This window comes from Sceloporus occidentalis, unplaced genomic scaffold (assembly GCF_023333645.1).
Source record: "Sceloporus occidentalis isolate IW3139 unplaced genomic scaffold, rSceOcc1.0.p SCAF_1, whole genome shotgun sequence".
In the NCBI taxonomy this organism is placed as follows: Eukaryota; Metazoa; Chordata; class Lepidosauria; order Squamata; family Phrynosomatidae; genus Sceloporus; species Sceloporus occidentalis.
In genome coordinates, this window is record NW_028316981.1 from 43,802,530 (window position 1) to 43,823,470 (window position 20,941).

Consider the following 20,941-nt stretch of genomic DNA (forward strand, 5'->3'; position numbering starts at 1 on the left):
ATAAAAAAAGAAAGCATATAAGTGTGAAAATTTGGCTTCTATGGAGAATGAAAATATGGGTCTTATCCATTCCTAAACAAAACCACTGAAAAGAGCATTGCATAAAATATTTCAAGCTACTTCAGCAGATTTTCAAAATCTCTATTCCACAAATTATTTTTCCAGCTTATAAATTCCTTCCCTGTTGTGTTGTTCTAATCCCCCCAGCACTAATTAAACCCAGAGTTTCTATGATCATGCTTTAGTTAACCCAAATTTGAATGTTAGCTTGATCTTTTAAAATGGGAAATATATTGAAGTCAAATAATTTAAGCCTTAAGCAAAACTTTTTGCATTCACAGAAATGTGCTTCAAAAATTGCTTTGTTCAGATATTTTTGGTATTAAATATTCTACAGATAACATCCAACCACATGCAAATGAATTTATTTGCAAAGCACTATGGGTAAACCAGGAAGGGTTATGTGATTAGTTCTGGCTCAAAACATAACATAAAAAGGAACACGCTAATTGCTTTTACCAAGGATGCAAGAACACCTCTCTTCAAACCAGCTTTTTAAAAACTGTTCTGATGTTTATTGTGGTGATTTTAATGATTCTATTATGACAATTTTAATTTTTGTTTAAGCTGATTTTAACTTCTCGAGTACTTTGCTTTTAATCATGGTTGCCAGCTTACTTGAACTTTTTTAATGGAAAGGAAATGACAGTGTGTGACCCTCTACACACACACACACACACACACACACACACACACACACGAAATAAAATATTTAGAACTGAAGAACATATGGGCATCTATCTCAGCAAAAAGACATTCCAAGTTTAGATTTTTATTTGGGTTTTTTTAAAAAAATTCTTATTGTAGCAATTATTGGTAGCATAACTTTGTTCACAAGGGGCATAAATACCCTAAAGACATCAGACCCTCCGCCTCCGCCTCCGCTCGCCCCCAAGGACTGTGCTGTTGCTGCTGGGGCTGCTGCTGCGCTGCTGGACGGCCCTCCGTGTTTGGAGGACACTGCGCAGCTGCGCACCAACACGGAGGAGCCGCCACAGGACTTGTCATCTGCGGCTCCCCAGCAAGCTAGCGTTCATCCGGGGGGCCAGGTACACCTGGAGGAAGGCGGGGAGAGGGGGTGTGTCGGTGAGAGCGACGCACTCAAAACCAGCGCGTCTGGCCCTCCTCCTCCGTCCCGCCTCCGCTCACCCCCAAGGACTGTGCTGTTGCTGCTGGGGCTGCTGCTGCACTGCCGGACGGCCCTCCGTGTTTGGAGGACACTGCGCAGCTGCGCACCAACACGGAGGAGCCACCACAGGACTTGTCATCTGCGGCTCCCCAGCAAGCTAGCGTTCATCCGGGGGGCCAGGTACACCTGGAGGAAGGCGGGGAGAGGGGGTGTGTCGGTGAGAGCGACGCACTCAAAACCAGCGCGTCTGGCTCTCCTCCTCCGTCCCGCCTCCGCTCGCCCCCAAGGACTGTGCTGTTGCTGCTGGGGCTGGGGCTGCTGCTGCGCTGCCGGACGGCCCTCCGTGTTTGGAGGACACTGCGCAGCTGCGCACCAACACGGAGGAGCCGCCACAGGACTTGTCATCTGCAGCAGCGCAGCTGCGCAATTGCGGCGACAGCCAGAGGGCAGCTGAGACGCACCTCTGCCGTCTTTTAGGCGAAGAATGGTCATTGTGATTTTTCTTCGTCCTTTTTGCTGTACTGTGGGGGGAGGGGGGGACATGGAAGCGGGGGATGGTTTGGCTGGGGAGGCAGGGGATAGTCCATCGAGAGCGAGCGGAGCTCCTATTGAGGTAGTGTGGGGCAGGGGGAGGTATGGCGGTAGGAGAATGGACTCGCGTTACAGGTGAAGGAGAGATCAATGCTTAATACCTATCTCTCCTTCCTGTCCCTCTCCTAACCAAAGGGACCTGAGGGTCACTCCATCCATACCACAAACCCTGACTCTGCTCCTGTGCAATGCCAGGTCTATCAAAAACAAGTCCCACATCATTTATGATCTAATTGAGGATAACAACTGTGACCTGGCTTGCATCACTGAGACCTGGCTTGGGCCTGGAGGGGAAGCTGTGTGGGCCCAGGCCCTACCTGCCGGGTACTCAGTGAAGGACCAGACCAGGTTAGGTGGGCGGGGGGGGGGGGGGGTTGTCGCCTTGATCCATAAGGACACCTTGTCTCTTTCCAGGAACCATGTTCGTCAAACTTCTTATATCGAGTATATTTACCTGACCCTGAAGGCCAGGGACAGCTTAGGGATTTTGTTGGTGTACCGGCCACCTCGTGCACTAACAGACTCCCTTGACGAACTGACACAGCTGGTCTCGGAGGTACTGTTGGAGTCTCCCAGGCTTCTAGTCCTGGGTGACTTCAACATTCCCTTCGCGGCCAGCTATGTTCCATCCGGTGCGGTTCGTGAATTCATGGATACCATGACTTCCATGGGGCTGTCTCAACTGGTCTCGGGTCCAACGCATTCTGCGGGTAATACGCTCGATATGGTCTTTTGTACGAGCATGGAAAATCCGTGGGCGGAAATAACTAATATTTCCCCCCTGTCACGGACGGATCACTTCCTGGTGGAGGCAAAGATCAAGGCTTCTACCCAGATCCCTCCCGGGGGTGGCGGACCTATTAGAATGGTCCACCCATGAAGGATGATGGAACCCAAAAGGTTCCAGGAAGCCCTAGAGGGGCTTATGGATGGAAATGACGGCGACTCTGTTGATGTCTTGACCAGTATCTGGGATACCGGTCTCTCTAAGGCTATACACAGTATCGCTCCCAAGCGCCCTCTCAGGCCTGCTTCCAAACGAAAGCCCTGGTATACAGAAGACCTTCAGGCACGGAAGCGGGTTCTGCGACGGCTAGAGCACCGCTGGCGGAAACACCAGCGCTTATCTGACAAGACTCTCCTGGACCACCTTTTGGAGGACTACGGAGAGGCGATACGTGCAGCTAAGAACTCGTTCTATGGTGCACGTGTCGCGTCCGCGGAGTCGCGTCCGGCAGAGTTGTTCAGGGTAGTGAGGGAGCTAACTCAGCTCCCTCCTGCCCTGAACCAGATCCTTGAACCTTCTAAGGCCTGCTGTGACCATTTTAACAACTTCTTTGCGGATAAAATCTCTCGGATAAGCGAAGGTCTTGAGGCCAGCCTTAGAGCAGAACCTAGAGTAGAGGCATCCAGGGCTTCCGTGAACTTGGTTAGTCTGGATCAGTTTGAGTCTGTCAGTACCGAGGATGTGGACAAGATCCTTGGAAGTGTTAGGAAGACAACATGCTCTCTCGATCCCTGTCCCTCATGGCTAGCGGCACAGGGGCCCCCGGCTGTAACCTTGTTGTTACAGCGGATTATTAACACATCACTGAGGGATGGGCAATTTCCTACAAATTTGAAATTGGCCATAGTAAAACCTTTATTAAAAAAGCCCTCCCTCGACCCCCTGTTGCATAATAATTATCGGCCAATCTCGCTATTGCCATTTTTGGGGAAGGTGATCGAGCGGGCGGTTGCTATCCAACTTCAATCGATCTTGGATGAAACGGAGTATCTAGACCCATTTCAAACCGGCTTTCGGGCGGGTTACGGGGTTGAGACTGCCATGGTCGCCTCTGTCGATGATCTCCGTCTGGGCATGGACAGGGGAAGCGTGTCCGTGTTAGTGCTCTTGGACATCTCAGCGGCTTTCGATACCATAGACCATGGTATCCTTCTGGAGCGCCTGGCGGAGGTGGGAATCGGGGGCACTGCGCTCCAGTGGTTCCGTTCCTACCTCTCTGGGAGGTTCCAGATGGTGCAGCTGGGAGACGTGTGCTCCGATAAGAGGGCCCTTACATCTGGTGTCCCTCAAGGGGCCATTCTGTCTCCCATGCTTTTCAACATTTACATGAAACCGCTGGGAGAGATCATCCAGAGACATGGGGCGTGGTGTTATCAGTACGCTGATGACACCCAAATAGTCTTCTCTATGTCTCCGACTGATGCAGTGACAGGGGTTGGCGTCTCTCCTCTCGTGGCCTGTCTGGAGTCGGTAATGGGATGGATGAGGGACAACAGACTCAGCCTGAATCCAGAGAAGACGGAAGTACTCGTGATAGGTTCTCCCGGTCCAGGGTTGGCGGTGGTTCCACCCGTCCTGAACGGAATCACGCTTTCCGTGAAGGACTCTGTACGCAGCTTGGGGGTGCTCCTGGATTCGTCGCTCCACCTTACATCTCAGGTGGATGCGACGGTCAGGAGCATCTGTTATCAGCTTCGGCTGATACGCCAGCTGTGTCCCTACCTTGACCGGAGGGACCTTGAAACTGTTGTACATGCCCTGGTAACCTCTCGTTTGGATTTCTGCAACGCACTCTACATGGGGCAACCCTTGTACCATACCCGGAAGCTGCAACTTGTGCAGAATATGGCAGCCCATCTGGTCACTGGTACTGCTAGGGCCAGTCATATAACACCAGTCCTTAAAGACTTACATTGGCTGCCTATTCACTTCCGGGCGCAATACAAGGTGTTGGTTATCACCTATAAAGCCCTAAATGGCTTGGGCCCAGGGTATCTGGAGGACCGCCTCTCTCCGTACAATCCGCCCCGCGCACTCAGATCATCAGGGCAGCTATTGTTAAGAGTTCCAGAGGCAAAATATAATTCCACCTCTAGGAGGGCCTTTTCCATCTCGGCCCCCAACCTCTGGAACGCGCTGCCCTTTGAGCTCCGCTCAGCTACCTCCCTAGCCCAATTTAGGAAGGGGCTAAAAACCCATTTATTCGAACAAGCTTACCCCTGACCAGAATTCTTCCTCCCCCCCCCTTCGTCAGCATTGTTTTGTCGGCATGAAAATTTTGTTATTTTTATTGAACTGTTTTTAACGAATTCTGTATAGTTTGCTGCTGTATTGTTATGTAGTTGTTGTTCACCGCCCTGATTTTTAGAAGGGCGGTATACAAATAAAATTTTATTATTTATTATTATTATTATCTTGAAAGCTAAGCAGGGTAAGTTCTGGTTAATACTTGAATGGAAGACCACCAACAAATACTAAAGTGCTATATGCTGTATTTCAGAGGTCCAAAACAAGTTAAAAAAACAAAAACCTGGGAGGGCTGATTTGGGCTGCAACCGCAATTTCAAACTGGGCTGGCAAAAGGAGCAGTATTTTATCACTCCTTTCAGCCCTGGTTCTTTTCAGATGATGCAGTTTCTTGCCATGTTTGGGGTGTGTGTCATCTAAACGCTATGCCCCGAATGTGGTGGGAAACCATGTCATTTGGCCTGTCTGCTTCAGGCCAAAAAGGGGAACTGGCAAAACCATCTCTGAGTATTGCTTGCCTAAGAAAAATTCACAGGGTCATCATAAGTTGACAGGCAATTTGAAGGAGCATGCATAAACTCTCTCTCTTTCACACACACACACCTTTGTTCTGTGTTGCAGGGACGTAGCTAGGATTTTAGGAAGGGGGGGGATCCAGACTAAGTGCCACCATTATAATGGGGCTTGGGTGCGGCGGCGCAGCAGCACACACCATTCATTTTTCTACTGGAGGGGGGGTCCGGACCCTAAGAACCCCCCCTTGGCTACGTCCCTGTGTGTTGCATTAAATAGGCGACTTGCCCAAGCAAAATCACATCTCTACTGGAAGGATGTGAAACTCAGTGCTCCTGCTATTAAACCTCCAAAAAAGCTTTAAATCAGGAAGAAACCATGTTGACTCTCAAAGTCAAAACATTTCCCACACACTACTGAAAAATACTCCTCCCTCCACCTGATTCATATACTGATCATTCATACTGAAAGGTATATATTTTGAACTTTTTCAATGAAGTCTTTAAAATGTACAATTTAAAACTGGATGCTTAAACAGAAAACAATGCAAAAATGATTAATCAGAATGGAAAAAGGACATTAAGCATATCATTAAATTTTCAAAGAATAGCTGTGTTAGTCTGTTGCAGTATAAAACGAGAAAGGGGGAAGCAAACGTAGCAGCACTTTTTAAGACTAAATTATGTATAATTCAGCATAAGCTTTTGTGGACGTTTTGATGTAGTGATTTCAGTGTTGGACTATGAATCCTTTAATGGCTATGTAAACTCACTATCAGCCTCAGTGGATAGCAATGGCAAACCCCCTTTGAAGAAACATGCCCCCTCCCAAAAACAATAGGTTCCTTAGGGTCACCATAAATCAGAAATGGCTTGAAAGCACACAACAACAAAACCCACTACTTTAGATGTTTCTCACATTCTACCCTATCCCCACAACTGATAAATATGATTAATAACCTGAGGCTTTAATAAACCTCTGCATCGCATCTGAAGAGGTGGACTGATAGTCATAAAAGCTCATGCTAAATATAAATCTGTTTGTCTTAATGTTGCTACTAGACTTGGTTTCTCTCCCCCGTCCCCTTTACACTTCAAAAAGTAAAGTGCACATATGTTTGGTTTCAGAACCCTACCCCTTCACGGATACCAAAATCTGTGGATGTTCAAGCTCCATTATATAAAATGGATAATAAAATGGTGTCCTTTATATAAAATGGCAAAATCAAGGTTTGATTTTTGAATTTATATACAGTGTTGCCACACCAACTGTGGGCTTGGCACCTGCAGATTCTATGGATAGCAAGCCCTGGCTTTTTAAATGGGTGGGCATGTATGTGATTGCATGTGCCCTTTAAAAAGACCAGGACTTAAGGCCCTGCATTTTCTGCTATCCGTGGTGTGTGTGTGTGTGTGTGTGTGTGTAATGGATCCCCCATGGATAACAAGGGACTACTGTATTTTAAAAATATTTTGAAGCTTGACTCTGTGGATAAAGAGTCCATGGATTAAAGGGCCAACAGTACATTACAATGTATACAGTTTGAGTTTCCTTTATCCAAAATGCTTGGGACCAGAAGTGTTTGGGATTGTGGATACCTGTATTTGCATATATGGACATAATGAGATTATCCTGGAGATAAATCTAAAGACAAAATTCATTTTTGTTTCATATAGATGTTATATTTATAGCTAGAAGGTAATTTTACACAATATTTTTAATAATTTTGTGTATAACATAATTAATTTGTTTTGTGTATACTGACCATAAGAAACTAGATATGTCACTAGGTCAGAAGCCCATGAAAAATGTTTTTGTTTTTGAAGTATTTCAGAATTTTAAAGCTCTGCATGGATTGGCTCCTCTCTACCTGTCTGAGCTACTTTCCCCTTGTTCCTACTCACACTTTGAGGTCTAGTAATCAAAGACTGCTGCCCCAGTCAAGGATTGTAACCTCCTCTGCTCAGATCTACCCCATCTCTCTTGCTGACCCCTATTCATGGAACCTCTCTCCTGCATGAGTACAGTCCATCACTACTTTAACAAGCTTCAAAGCTGAGTTGAAGACCACTCTGTTTAGGAAAGGGTTTCCAGACGCTACTTGATTGTTACCCTACATTTATGTTAACTTGTGTTCTTATATTGTATTGCTTTGAATTTTAATATATGTACTAACCTCTAGTTGTTCTTTTAGAATGTATGCTGCTGGCAAGTCTTAATTTTTATTTTATTTACTTTAACTATTGTTTACTATGCACAGCACTATTCAAATTACAGTGCTTTATAAATAATAATAATAATAATTATTATTATTATTTATATACCGCCCAATCACTGGGAATCCGGGCGGTTTACAACAGAGGGGATAATAGACAGTTCCCTGCCCTCAGGCTTACACTCATAATAATAATAATAATAATAATAATAATAATAATAATAATAATAATAATAATATTAATACCAGATAAATGAGAAGCAACCTATATTATAAACGTTTTCAATTCAATAAATAAAATGAAGACTGTTTATATTTCAAAGAAGACCAAACCAAAGTTAGATTTAGAAATGTCGTTAACATCTAAAGGACAAAATGATCTTTATATTGTTTCAAAGTACTTCATGCACATGCAGATGTCCTGTTATTAATGTGTGCTGCCATCTTGTGTTCAAACACTTATATTGAAGACATAACTTTCTGCAAAAGGATAGAGCACACATCACTCCGCACCAAAGTCTCTTTCAGATTAAGCCTCATCATCCCCAACTATTAGCAAGCATAGTGATCTGACAACATTAGGAGGCCTGCAGGATACCCAACTCTACACTCAAGAATATATAGTGTGTATCTTTCCAAACTGCACTGCCAAATTGGGATCTATTTACATACATTTTTCCCTACACCTAGGAGATCCAGGTACAGTTTGATGATCTGACTTTTGCAGATTAGATTATTTGTGGTTTTGATTAATATGTTCTCTCTAAGAATCTCTTTAGTCCTCCAGCATAATTCACCATGTTGATAGGCGCTTCGGGGAAGTAAAGAAACCAAACATCTGGACACTCCAAGGTCCAAAACACACTGTAGGAATAATTCACCTTGAGACTGCTTTAACTTCCCTGTTTCATGCTTGAGAATCCTGGGAACAGTAGTTCATTGTGGCACCAGAGCTTTCTGATAGAGAAAGCTAAATATCTGACAAAACTACAGATCCCAGAATTCCCTAGCAAAGACCCAGAGCAGTTAAAGCGGTCTCAAACGGGATTATTTTTGTAGTGTGTTTTGGACCCAAGGTCCCCTATCCCTGTCTTTGAAAAGCAGTGTTTTATAAAATAAATTTGCCTGGTGTATAACTAGACACTAAAATAATGACATTTTATAAAAGAAGTGCACAATAACTTCTAGAATACCTTTCTCAGTGTCCAGCACCCCCTGAAAATAACACAGCAGTTATCCCAGCAAGAGTCATCTCTGTTCCTGGGATCAGTGCAAAAGGATCAAATGCATATGCTGACTTCAGGGCACTCATCCTCTGAGACAGACTGTTTCATTCTTATCAGTTTAATGCTTCCTGGGGGCTTAAACATCTTAAACATTCAGAGCCACTTCACATCTAACAGAAGTCCTACTCAAACATACTTATGCACAGAAGTCCTACTCAAACATACTTATGTACAGTATATTTCACCTCCAAGTATAGCCACATATATGACTAAATATGCATATATCAAGATGTTCTTAAAAATAAATACAAGCACTAAAAGGTCAGAAATGCAGAAAACTTCACAGTTCTTAGCTATAATGCAGTTAGATCAAGCCTAAGAAAATGTTCCTAAACTAAAGTCAAGCCAATCATTTTGAAAAAAATATGGCATGTATCCAAATTTATAAGTAAATGTTCAATTTCTTTGTCCTGAAGTTCAATAAATGTGACTAAAATTTTAACTTTTCAATGTAACAGCTGATTTTATTTCTTAATTTTATATTTTGGACTGTAAAACACCTTAAGAATATCCTTAGTTACATTTTTATTCCAAGGCTATTGAACAGCTACATGAAACTGCTGTGAGAGATCATCCAGAGGCATGGGGAAGGTTGCTATGAGTGCACTGATACACCCAAATATATTTCTCCATAAATTTTCTTCAAAAACAGCCTCGGCTAAGGATAGGGTGTCTCCTCTAAATGAATGCTTGGAGGAGGTAATGGGCTGGATGAAGGAAAACAAACTGAAGCTGAATCCAGACAAAACAGAGGTGCTTATTGTCAAGGGTCCTACCCTGGATTTGGAGGTGTGTCAACCAATCCTGGATGGAGTAACACTCCCCATGGAAGGCTATGTTCACAGTTTGGGGTACTTCTGGATCTGTTGCTCTAAATGACAGCTCAGATAGATGTGATGGCCAGGAGTGATTACTATCAGCTTTGGTTTATATACCAGCTGTGTCCTTACCTAGAGCAGAAGAATCTAAAGATGATAGTGCATGTGCTGGTAACCTCAAGGCTGGACATTTGCAATGTGCTGTACATTGGGCTGCCTCTCTACTAAGCTCAGTAACCTTGGCTAGTTCAAAACACGGCAGCCAGATTGATTACGGGTACATCCAGGACTGATCATCACACTACATCAATATTAAAATTACACCACTGGCTGCCAGTTAGTTTCCAGGCAAGGTACAATGTGTTGATTCTTGCCTTTAAATCCCAGGTTACCTACAGGATCACCTCCTCCCATATAATCCACCCCATACACTCAGTTCCTCTGGCAGACATTTACTCCTGTCAGCTAGGCTGACAACTGTCAGCCACAGACTTTTTCTTTAGCTGCCCCTAGACTGTGGAATGAATGACCTGTTGGAAGAGATTTGACAGCTGAGTACAAATTTAAAAGAGCATTAAAGAAAGAGTCTTTCAGCAGGCCAAAAACAACCAAGGGAGAACACCTTTCTTATAGTGAATAACAAAACAACTTGCACTTTCTCTAACACCGTCTGTCTCTACTGTATGAGTTAATTAGAGTTAAGGGTCAGAGGTAGTCATTAATCTCAGAACTGCATGAACTCCCCCAACCCCAAATTTGATATATTATATTTGAGGATAGGCTTATTTCTTATATCTTATTTCTAAGTAGCTAAAGATACTGTTACTATGCACCATATTTTCCAAGTCCATGACTCGTATATTATTTTCAATATAAATACTTTATTATTGTTCATTTTTCTAGTTCTTCAGTGCCTGGAAACAGATGTAGAATAAATCTGTTTAAATATTTGCCCAAATGAAATTTCTCATGCAAAACACATCACTCAGGCTGAAGTAGCAATGCAGTTCTTAAAACTGCTGTAAAAGAAAATAATTATATTTCTTGGTTATTCAGATATAATGCATAATTTTAGAGATCTGAATTAATTTTAGTTATCAACACATCCTGGACTAATTCACACAACCCAAGATCCTTTTCACATGAGAGAGAAGGGGCCACACATTATATAGTCCCTGCTCCGGTAGGGACAAGGGTTGGGTCCTCTCTGCTGGTCTGTGTTTTCAGCATGGTAAAACTGTAATGATTAGGTATACATAAACAGGATTCACACTTCTCATTACCAAGCTCATGGTCTGGGACCTGACCATCCGTGTCTGCCATGCAAAACAGATTTTAATAAAATAAGATAGTAACAGCGGTAGCTAGCATTCAGGAAGCAAAATAGCTGCAGTATCTACATCAAGGAATTGCTCATCCATCACTACTGTGCAAGTTTTGGCCCCTGAATTTACACCATCTAAAGTATAGCTTACTGCCATCTTTTAAATGATACATAATTCTCTCAAACTACTGTTATATGTTCTGATCTTTCAGGATGGCACTGCCAACATATTTGAGTACAGGTTAAGTAATGTCCCTCATCATTATTCCCACACCCCAGCTATGTGGCTACTGACCATTTCTTGATAGTCTTAGAAATGTCTGCTGGACATTTTTCCCTAAGCTGCTAGTCAGGCAGGTACATGGGCACCAAAGCTTAACTGGAACATTACAGGTTTATATGTTAAATTAATTGTTAAAATAATTAAAATAGGGTTCTAGCATTGAAACCATAAGATCAGTGCAGGTGAAGACACTGTAAACTATAAAGTGATTCAGCCTTTAATGTGATCTAGATCCAAAACACACTGCAGAAATCATCCAGTTTGAGACCGCTTTAACTGCTCAGTCTCAGTGCTAGGGAATCCTGGGTACTATAATTTATTGTGGCACTACAGCTCCCTGACAGAGAAGGCTAAATGTCTCTCAAAACTACAGTTCCCAGAATTCCCTAGTACTGAGCCAGGGAAGTTGAAGCAATCTCAAACTATATTATTTCTGCAGTGTGTTTTGGACTCTAGTCTCTAATAGGCAGGCTGCTTGATCTGATGTGTGTGTGTGTGTGTGTGTGTGTGTGTGTGTTAACCTGGAAATTCAAGGTCTGCCAGAGGCCAAAGCTAATACAATATTGGAGGGGGAGTATTCTTACAAGTAAGGAGGAAAGGCCCCTCTACACAACAATGTGTTTTCAGTTTTGAATTCAGCTCATAGTTTAAGTCATATGGAGATCCACTACTATTGCCCCCTTGCACTAGTTTTCCTCTATACCAGCAGTCTAATTCAGCAGATCATGCTTCTTGTTGCTGCTGTTGTTAAACTGTAGGTGGTGGGAAGGTACATCTACAGATTTTACCAATCTGCAGTAGATTGCCAAGAGCTTCTGGCTTCCATTTCTTTAACAATAGCAACAACTAAAAAGGCTTATTAAAATAAATGGGCTACTGAAATTGAAGTAGCTTGAGGGAAAAATACAACTGGGTTGCTTGAAGGAACTGTGAGCTCAGTCAAATACTGAAAACAAATTCCTAGGCTGAGTACATGCTCACAGGCATGCTGTTCTTAATTCTAAGGATACATGTGCCCTCAGCCACCATGTTGCACTTGTCTTTCTTTGGCAGACCTTGTGGCTCTAGTAATATCTCCTGAAAGCCTGAAATTAAACAACTGGGAGAAATCTACTGCAAATAACTAAGAAACCTACCATGCAGATCCTGCCCATCTTTTTTCACTCCAATTTGTCACAAGCCAAGCGGATATCTGTATTAATCAGTTGCGGAGAAACACCATATGAAAAAACAGCATTCAATTATTATTAAATGCCTTTGTAAAGTTGAAGGCTTTCATGGCCGGCATCCATAGTTTTTTGTGGGTTTTTCGGGCTATGTGGCCATGTTTTAGCAGTTTCTTTCTGAAACTCTACAGGCCAATGGTTATTCCAGCTCAGACATCAGAAGGGCTGCCAGGCCCAGGAATACCCAGAGAAGTGAAGACAAGCAGCCACTCAAAGAGAAGGTATTTTACCATACATCAAAGGAGTCACAGACAGAATAGGCAAAGTGGTGAGGAAGCACAACCTTCAAGTGGTTTACAAACTGACGAAGAAAATCCAGCAAATGCTTCGCTCAGCCAAGGACCAGAGAGACCCTCTCACAGCTGCAGGGTTTACCGCATACCATGCAGCTGCAGAAAAGTCTACATAGGGACCACCAAACACAGTGTGCAAACAAGAATCAAGGAACATGAGAGACACTGCAGACTGGGCCAGCCAGAAAAATCAGCAGTAGCAGAACATGCCACAAACCATCCTAGGCATAAAATACTGTTTGAAAACACTGAAGTTATGGACCATGCCAACCACTACCATGTCAGGATGCACAGGGAAGCCATTGAAATCCACAAACATTTGGATTCAACCGGAAAGAAGAAACCCTTAAAGTGAACAAAATTTGGCTACCAGTCCTGAAGAATAGCAAAATAAGGACTCAGCAAATGCAAATGGGAAACCACTCTGTCAGGGGCTTTCCCAGCAGATAATGATCACCAATTAGCAGATATTAATCCTCTTTTGCATTTACCTCCCAGCCTGAGGCCAGCCATCAACACAGAACAATACACATGCAAATCACTCCTGCATTCCCAGGCTCACACACAGTGTGTGTGTGTACACACACACACACACATTTTTTTTCCAGGCAAGCATTCTCTGAAGATGCCAGCCACAGATGCTGGCGAAACATCAGAAAGAAACTCTGCTAGAACATGGCCACATAGCCCGAAAAAACCACAAAAAACTATTAAATGCCTTTATTATTTTGTTTAAAAAAGAGGGAAGAAGGGGAAAAAAGAAATGTGGCAGCACCTTTAAGAGTAACTGGTTTTTATTTTCACATGAGCTTTCATGGATATCAACCTACTTCTTTGAATGCAGTGCAGAGTGTCTTTGTGTCAGCTGCAGCAGCAAAGTAATTACACAGGACACATTCAGTGACCTTAAGACTTCGTATTTCTGCAACACCATCTTGGAAAATGCAGTTAAAACAGATTATATTTGAGGTTTTCATGCTGAGAAAAGAATAAAAATCTGTTGGTGGTTAACAGGTTGTTATGTTCAACAACACCATATATTTCTTGTGTACTTACCCATCTGCTTGAGTTCGTATTTCAAGCACTTTAAACCTCTGTCTTCCCACTGCTTTTACTTTGACTGTTTCAATTCCATACTCCTGTTCTTCTCTGTAGGCATAAATTTCAGCTGTTGTTCCAAAATGTGCTTCCCTTTCAAGTATATTGCTGCACAAAAAGCAGAACACTTTAGAAAACTCTGTGTCATCTACCTTACAGCTCATTTTAGAATTATATACTGACATTAATAATCTGTCAACTCTCCATAATCTTAATGTTTTATTTTCTCTATGCCACACAGAAAGAAACCCACAAGCAGAATGTCAAAATGTACTGTTTAAGCAGAGACTGTAGACTATTATCTTATTGACTATGATTTTATATTTATTTGAAATGTAATGATAAACTGTGTTGAATACAATGGGCAAAAAAATTATTACAAGGAAAAAAGTAGCAAAGAGTTCAGCTGCTTAAGTGATCTGCAAAACAGAAGCTTCCGCATTTATCTCAATGTTTGGCAATGTTTTATCCACCCAGCCTCACTAAATGTTTATATCACTGTTTAATATTTAAGTAAATGGGACAACTCCTGCTCAGATGGAGCACCGAATGTGAGCTACAGCCCTCAAGGAGTTGCAGCCAATCAGTTCTGTGTACTGAATCAGTTCAATGCTACCTTCTCTGGCATTGTATTAACTGTTACTAAAGACTTTCATGGCCAGCATCCATAGGGCTATGTGGCCGTGTTCTGGAAGAATTTATTCCTGATATTTCCCCTGCATCTGGGGCTGGCATCTTCAGAGAAATTGCTGAAGATGCACCTCTGAAGATGCCAGCCACAGATACAGGTGAAAAGTCAGGAACGTGGCCACATAGCCCCAAAAAACCACAAAAAACTATGATACTAAAGAATTCCATAGAACTACAAATCCACTTAAGTAGTTACCTGTACGCCAGAACAGCAAACGTTCTGTCTTTCTGTATTAAGTTCCGCACCATGCTAACTTCCTGGGGATGAAAGAGCTGAAGAGGCAGTGTTTGCCCAGGAATCAACATTACCATCACGTGGGGCAAAACTGGAATTGTTTGACAACTATCATCATCATGGACGGTTCTTCCATGAAATTCTTCCATATCTGATCCTAAATACTTTCCAAAATTAAAAAGGTGACAATTCAGCGGAAAAACATCATTAGACTTGTTCATGATTTATAAACACAAAAATTAAGGTAATAAAATAGGTTAGATCCTGAGAACAAAGAAGAGGCACTATTAGGCACAAACAGGCACCATGTTCGCAAGAGTGCTAATGGAAGAGTATACATCATATACAGTTATCAAAAAGCTTCAGAGTAACAATGGTGTGGCACAGACCACCAATAAGTGGCGTACCAGCGCCGGTATTAGGGCTAGGGAGCGCGCACCATGTACACGCTCTCTAACTCTAATATGTGCCGGCGGTGCAATAATGGCAGCAACCTATGTACATGAGCACCGCCGGCACATATTAGAGTACAGAGCCATGGCTCTGGCTCCCAGGGTGTCCAGGGGCATGAAGTCCCAAGGACACTGTAAACCACTTAGACACTGCTAGTTCGGTATGAAGAGGTATATAAGTGAAGCTGTTTGTTTGTTTGTTTTTCCAGGCCATGGGGAAGTGGCATTTTGCTACTTCTCCGTGGGCTGGAAAAGTGCCAGATTGGGGCCTCTGGGCTGCTGGTATGGCTGCCCTGGCCCCAATCCTCTGCGGAAAGAGACGGCTGCGGACTGACCCTTTTCCACGGTCTGTACTGGGCCAATATTACGCTTCAGTTTAATGTCTATAGCATGAGCTGAAAAAAAGACCTATCTCATTTTAGAAAGGTAAAACACTATATATCAAATTGCAATGTTTCAGTTGTCTTTTTGATACAACCACATAGATTTAATTCTAACTATCTGTTATTATTCTAATACAAGTTGAGTACCCTTTACTGAAATGCCTGGGAATAGAAGTGTCCCATATTTCAGATTTTTTCATATTTTGGAATCCCTGTATTTGCATATACATAATTTGGCTGTAGAAAGATGGAGGAACTGTGAAATGGCGGGAAGTGTGAATTCCCACAATTTCAAACATCCTCACATCTTGCTCCAGCCTCACAAATACAATGTAGCTATGCAGTATGCTACTTGTGTTGTTGCTCAAGAAGTTTTGGATTTTGGAGTACTTTCAATTTTGGGATAAGGGATGCTCACCCTGTATATAAAGAATTTTTAGTGAAGAATGTGTTGCTAGTTAGTATGCAGATTATGTTGTTTGTTTTACTTTAATATGCAGTGTGCTGAGACAATTATATTTCCAGGCCTTCAGTCCCTATTTATGTAAAGACTGCCAGCTGATTTCACATGCTATCTGCATGATTTGGGGTTTGAGAAGTAGGAGTTCTAGATATCTATTGCAAAGCTATGGGTAAGGTGAAAGTAAATAAAAGGTAATGACGAGGGTATGGAATTAAAGGTTATGACAGGAATTGTATGCTGCTTGTAACAGACAAACCAGGTTACTGCAAATTCCTTGTTTGCTGTAGCATCCAAACTGAGCCTTTATTTGTCTCAGATAATCTAAATTTAAAACATAAAACAAAGTTCCTACAAAAGAAACAGCTATTATCTACGAAAGAACAAAAGTACAATATAAATACCATGTGTGAAGTTGGCAGGCTTGTATCAAAATTAATCGTGTTAGGCTTTTCAGTCTCCTTGCTGTCTTGATCTTCGACTTCCATTTCAATGTCATCCTCTTCCTCACTCTCTGCTAACAAGTGAAAAAGAAGAAAAAGAACACCTTTTTACAAATTAAGCTGGTTGAAATCTAATGTTTTAGCCTGAAGAAAGCTGGGCAATTTTATATGGTTCAAGCTTTTTTTTTTTTTTTTTGGGGGGGGGCAGACAGGGAGGAAGGGGCAGCTTGAAGCTGCCCCTTCTGAAGGTGGATTGAGGCCATGGCAACCACATGCCGCAGCCCAAATTCAACTTGAACACAGATCAAAAAGGAGTGGTAAGGATCCTAAATGTCACGCTGCTGGAGTATCTTGAAGCCGCCCAGATGGCTGCCCAGCTTCCAGGTGGTTTCAAGGTGTCATCAGAGCATGCAGCATGTAAATGCCCTATTTTGAGCATGCCCTGAAGGTGTCTTTTAAGGGTTGTCTGTTCCAGCCCTTTGTTGAATTCCTTTCCTTGGAAAAACTATACGTGTTGAATAGCTGCTTTTCCTGCAGCTGTTAAAAAGCACAAAAGATGTGACATGCTGAAAGGCAGGTAAAGAAAGACTATTCAGGTGTACAAAACACATTTGGTTAAAGGGTGTGCACTGCTGCATTACATGTAATGATTCTAAGAAAAACAAACTTCCAGGTCTTCTATCTATGGTCTAAAACATATTGCAGAAATAATCAATTTTGAAACCGCTTTAATTGCCCTGGCTCAGTTATAGGGAATCCTAGGAACTGTAGTTTATTGTGGTACCAGAGCTCTCTGACAGATGGCTAAATGACTCACAGAACTACAATTCCCAAGATTCCCTAGCACTGAGCCAGGCCACTTAAAATGGTCTCAAAGTGGATAATTTCTGCAGTGAGCTTTGGGCCCATAAAACTATTTTGAAAGGAGAGAATGTGAGTAGAAAATTAGCACCTAGTGAGTGTGCCGGTCAATTCTTTCATGAAATCAATGAGTCAGATGCTGAGAAAAAAACATAAACTTAGAACCAAATAATTTAGAGCCTGTACAGCAAACAAGTCATGTTTTCTCAGCCTTATGGGAAGGCAATGGCAGACCACCTCTGAACAAATCTTGCCAAGAAAATCCCATGAGAGGGTTGCCTTAGGATTGCCATAACTCAGAAATGACTTGTACGCAACAAGAAGCAGCAAATGAACATCTCACATTCCTTCTACATAAAAATGGATTCCTGGTTACTGCAACATTTTTGCATTTTAAAAATATTATTTTAAGACAACCGGGGGGGGGGGGGATTATCGTTTTGCATCTGATATTAAACAACAGGAAAACAGAAAAGTTTATTTATGCCTGTATTTGTAAGCATGCTTTGTTTGTTCATTTATATAAACCTTTGTGCCCTTATCCTTAACTGACCTATTACAGTGGCAACTATTGTTTCTTTGAATCTCCTTTCAAGTTCTGAAAGTGTTGCTTTTCATATAGTGTTCACAGTTTTCTTACAGAATACACACTGTGCTTCATCATTATTAACCGTTTACATTCATAATATAATTTATGGAAGGCTTAATCTTGACTGAACCATGCTTAGTTTAAACCCCACTAAAACCAATGGGACTTGTTAGTCAAACTTACCCCCCCCCCCAACCCCCGATTTCAGTGATTCTACTGCAAGTGTGACTACTATGAGTCCAAACCTGTATCTTTTGCAAAATGATAATGAGCAGCACTCAAGCAGCCATACTGAAAAATAACCAGTGGAAAAGCAGTTATGGAACCAAATACAATACCTATTGACTTCAATGTACTAGCACCACAAGAGGGAAAGCCCATAGTGCCTGTGATGATGAAACCAAGAGAATGGCCTTAGCAGAAATACTACAAGATTTATTTAATTGTGATTCATATTGTTTCCTGCATCCTGATCCCTTGAGGTAGAGTCAATTATATAAACAAATAATTAGTGTAATTATTTTTGAAAGAACACATCTGTTCCACTATCATGCGAACAGGCAAATTGTTTTACAAATATTTCACTAAAGTACAATCACAGCTGCAGGATTTCCAAAGTGTGATGCATTAGAGGTCATCATGAAACATGGGTGGCCCTTTTAAAAAAAATGGACAGAGCTACACTAGGAAGTGTAGGCCTATCCACAACACTTGAAGCCACTGCCACTCTCCAGAACAGATGATGCCCCACATCGCAATTTTGGCTGTTGTTCTTTCCAGACCCCCCCCCCCCCAAACTTTTGCCCTACCACTCTGAGTTCTCTTGATACAGGAATAGGGCAGGGATATAAATATTTTAATAAAGAATAATGATAATAATTATTATATACTCAGAGATTTTCTGAATCAAAATGGAAAAATATGATTCCACCTTGCCTTGCCATTCTTGAAACTATACACAGGAACAATATCGCTCTATTATGGCACAATAGATACAATGGATTGGATCCTGATTGGCACTTTAAGGAGTTCCAGTCTTGCTGAGGAAACAGGTGAAGAGGCAGTCTTCATAATGCCTCCTTTTCTTTCTGCCTCCTGTAAAACTGCTCTGGATGTATGTATGTAGGACAGTGCAGGAGACTGAAATGGACATCACTGAAGATTTGCCTCCTTGACATTCCCCTGCCATGTCTAAGAAGAGAAGGACCCCTTTCTTTCCAAGAATGGATTATCCTTGCAACCAAATCAGTACAAAGATTATATTTGAAAAAACTAAAATCTAAAATGGTATTTCCTTTCCTATTCTGCTAGAATCATTACTATAGCCATGCAAGTAAAACGAACACCTGCATATGAAAATATACTGTTCTAACACAGTGTGCTTCATCATTATCACCACCTTTCATCTGTTTCAGATACTTCATCCAGCTGTGTCAGTTATATTTTCATATACAGTGCTTTCCTTATTTATGTTTTAAACTTTATTTCCCCCTCTCTCTGTTTGATCTATTAGTAGATGAAACATTTTAAAATATGTTGCCACTTATTTTTAATGCCAGGCTATCATTCTTAAACCTAACTTATGGTATTTCTGTTTCGTTTCCTCACTTTCACTTATTTTTACAAGAAAAGCAGCAGCAACCGAACTGTGCTGCATTTTGGCTGAGGGAGCCTAAAGCCCGTGAACAGCGATGACTCATTTTACTGCAGTGGCACAATGGGGGGAAAAAAAAACCTGAGAAGACCATCTACTTCTGTCTCCTCACACATCCAAAAGATAGTCCGATGAAGACATGGCACTCCCTGAGCTCTATACAAAAGCAGATGTCAAACCTATACACACATCTGAAATATCAAATTAAAAGCAAATACTCAATGTTTCACTTCTACCTACAATATTTATCTTTTCAAATGACCTGAATGAAGAGATTAATTCAATGGCAGTCTTATGACACAGTACTACAGGAGTCAAACTCACTATCTACATATAGGAAATGTTCAGTTTTTAGTGCCAATAGCAATAGTGAAGAGTCTCCTAGAGATTAACTCCAAGGATAGAGAATTCAATGTATGAGAGAGTCTAAAGCCCTTTGTCTGCAAGTCTTTAGTCCGGATTCAGGACCACTCTGGTCAGCTAGGGAACACCAACATCACTGTCATCACTTTCTTACAGTTTGTATGCATTGCCTTAGTTCTTGGGACTTTAAAAAACTTATTATCATAGAAAGACAAGGAAGATGGGAACACCGTCCCAGAAAGAAAACTAGGATGCCATTATGTATGGTAGAGCCCAAGTCTGAAAACACTGAAACTACTATTCAAATTCAATTTTCCTCTTTATCCATGGATTGAAAGTATTCAAAAATGTATATACATTCCAAAAAACAAACCTTAATTTTCCCATTTTATATAGGGGGCACCATTTTACTTTCATTATGCTTAATAGGACTTGAGCATCCACAGATTTTGATATACACAGGGGTGCTGGAATCAAACCTGAGGATACCAAGGGACCAGTGTAGGCCCAATCTGCCCAACCCACAGATCAGCTCCTTTTTTGGCTGGGAAAAAGCCAGCTTTTGCAGCTCCGCTGAAACCTGAAGCTGGCTTCAAGACTTCTGGGCAGCTTCAGAGCATGCAGAGTATAAATGCCATGCTCCCAAGCTGCCCAGACAGTGGCTTTAAAGGGCCATCTGTTCTGGCCCTAACTTACCTAATAATTATTCTTTTAAAAGTCCTCTTTTAATGCTTGTTGTTTTAGTTGCATTTGTGAATGGCATTTCTCGTTTGCAAATGACATTTCTTGTACTACAAAATAAAGTGATTAAAAAGAAGCAACTGACACTGAATACTGGTCTAACAATGAATTGCCAATAAATTCTTAAAATTAAAATCTTTAAATTCAGTCACTGTTGATCCTGTATTGGAATAAATATACTGTGATAAGTTTTACAGAAT

At 41.8% G+C, this 20,941-nt stretch overlaps 1 protein-coding gene across 4 annotated transcripts in view; it reads right to left on the bottom strand.

The window, feature by feature from the left end:
* The window catches only part of LOC149321343 (protein cereblon), a 42,937-nt gene that overhangs the window by 12,661 nt on the left and 9,335 nt on the right, over nt 1–20,941 (bottom strand). For 2 of the 4 annotated variants that reach the window (XM_089519917.1, XM_089519897.1), the window contains exons 2-4: nt 16,495–16,607; nt 14,757–14,959; nt 13,829–13,978 (exon numbers count right to left, since the gene is read on the bottom strand). In XM_089519917.1, coding sequence (XP_089376043.1) covers nt 13,829–13,978; nt 14,757–14,959; nt 16,495–16,607 — 466 coding nt within the window. Of the gene's footprint in view, nt 1–13,828; nt 13,979–14,756; nt 14,960–16,494; nt 16,608–20,941 lie in introns of those variants that run through there. The other 2 variants (XM_089519907.1, XM_089519927.1) reach the window with 2 other exon arrangements.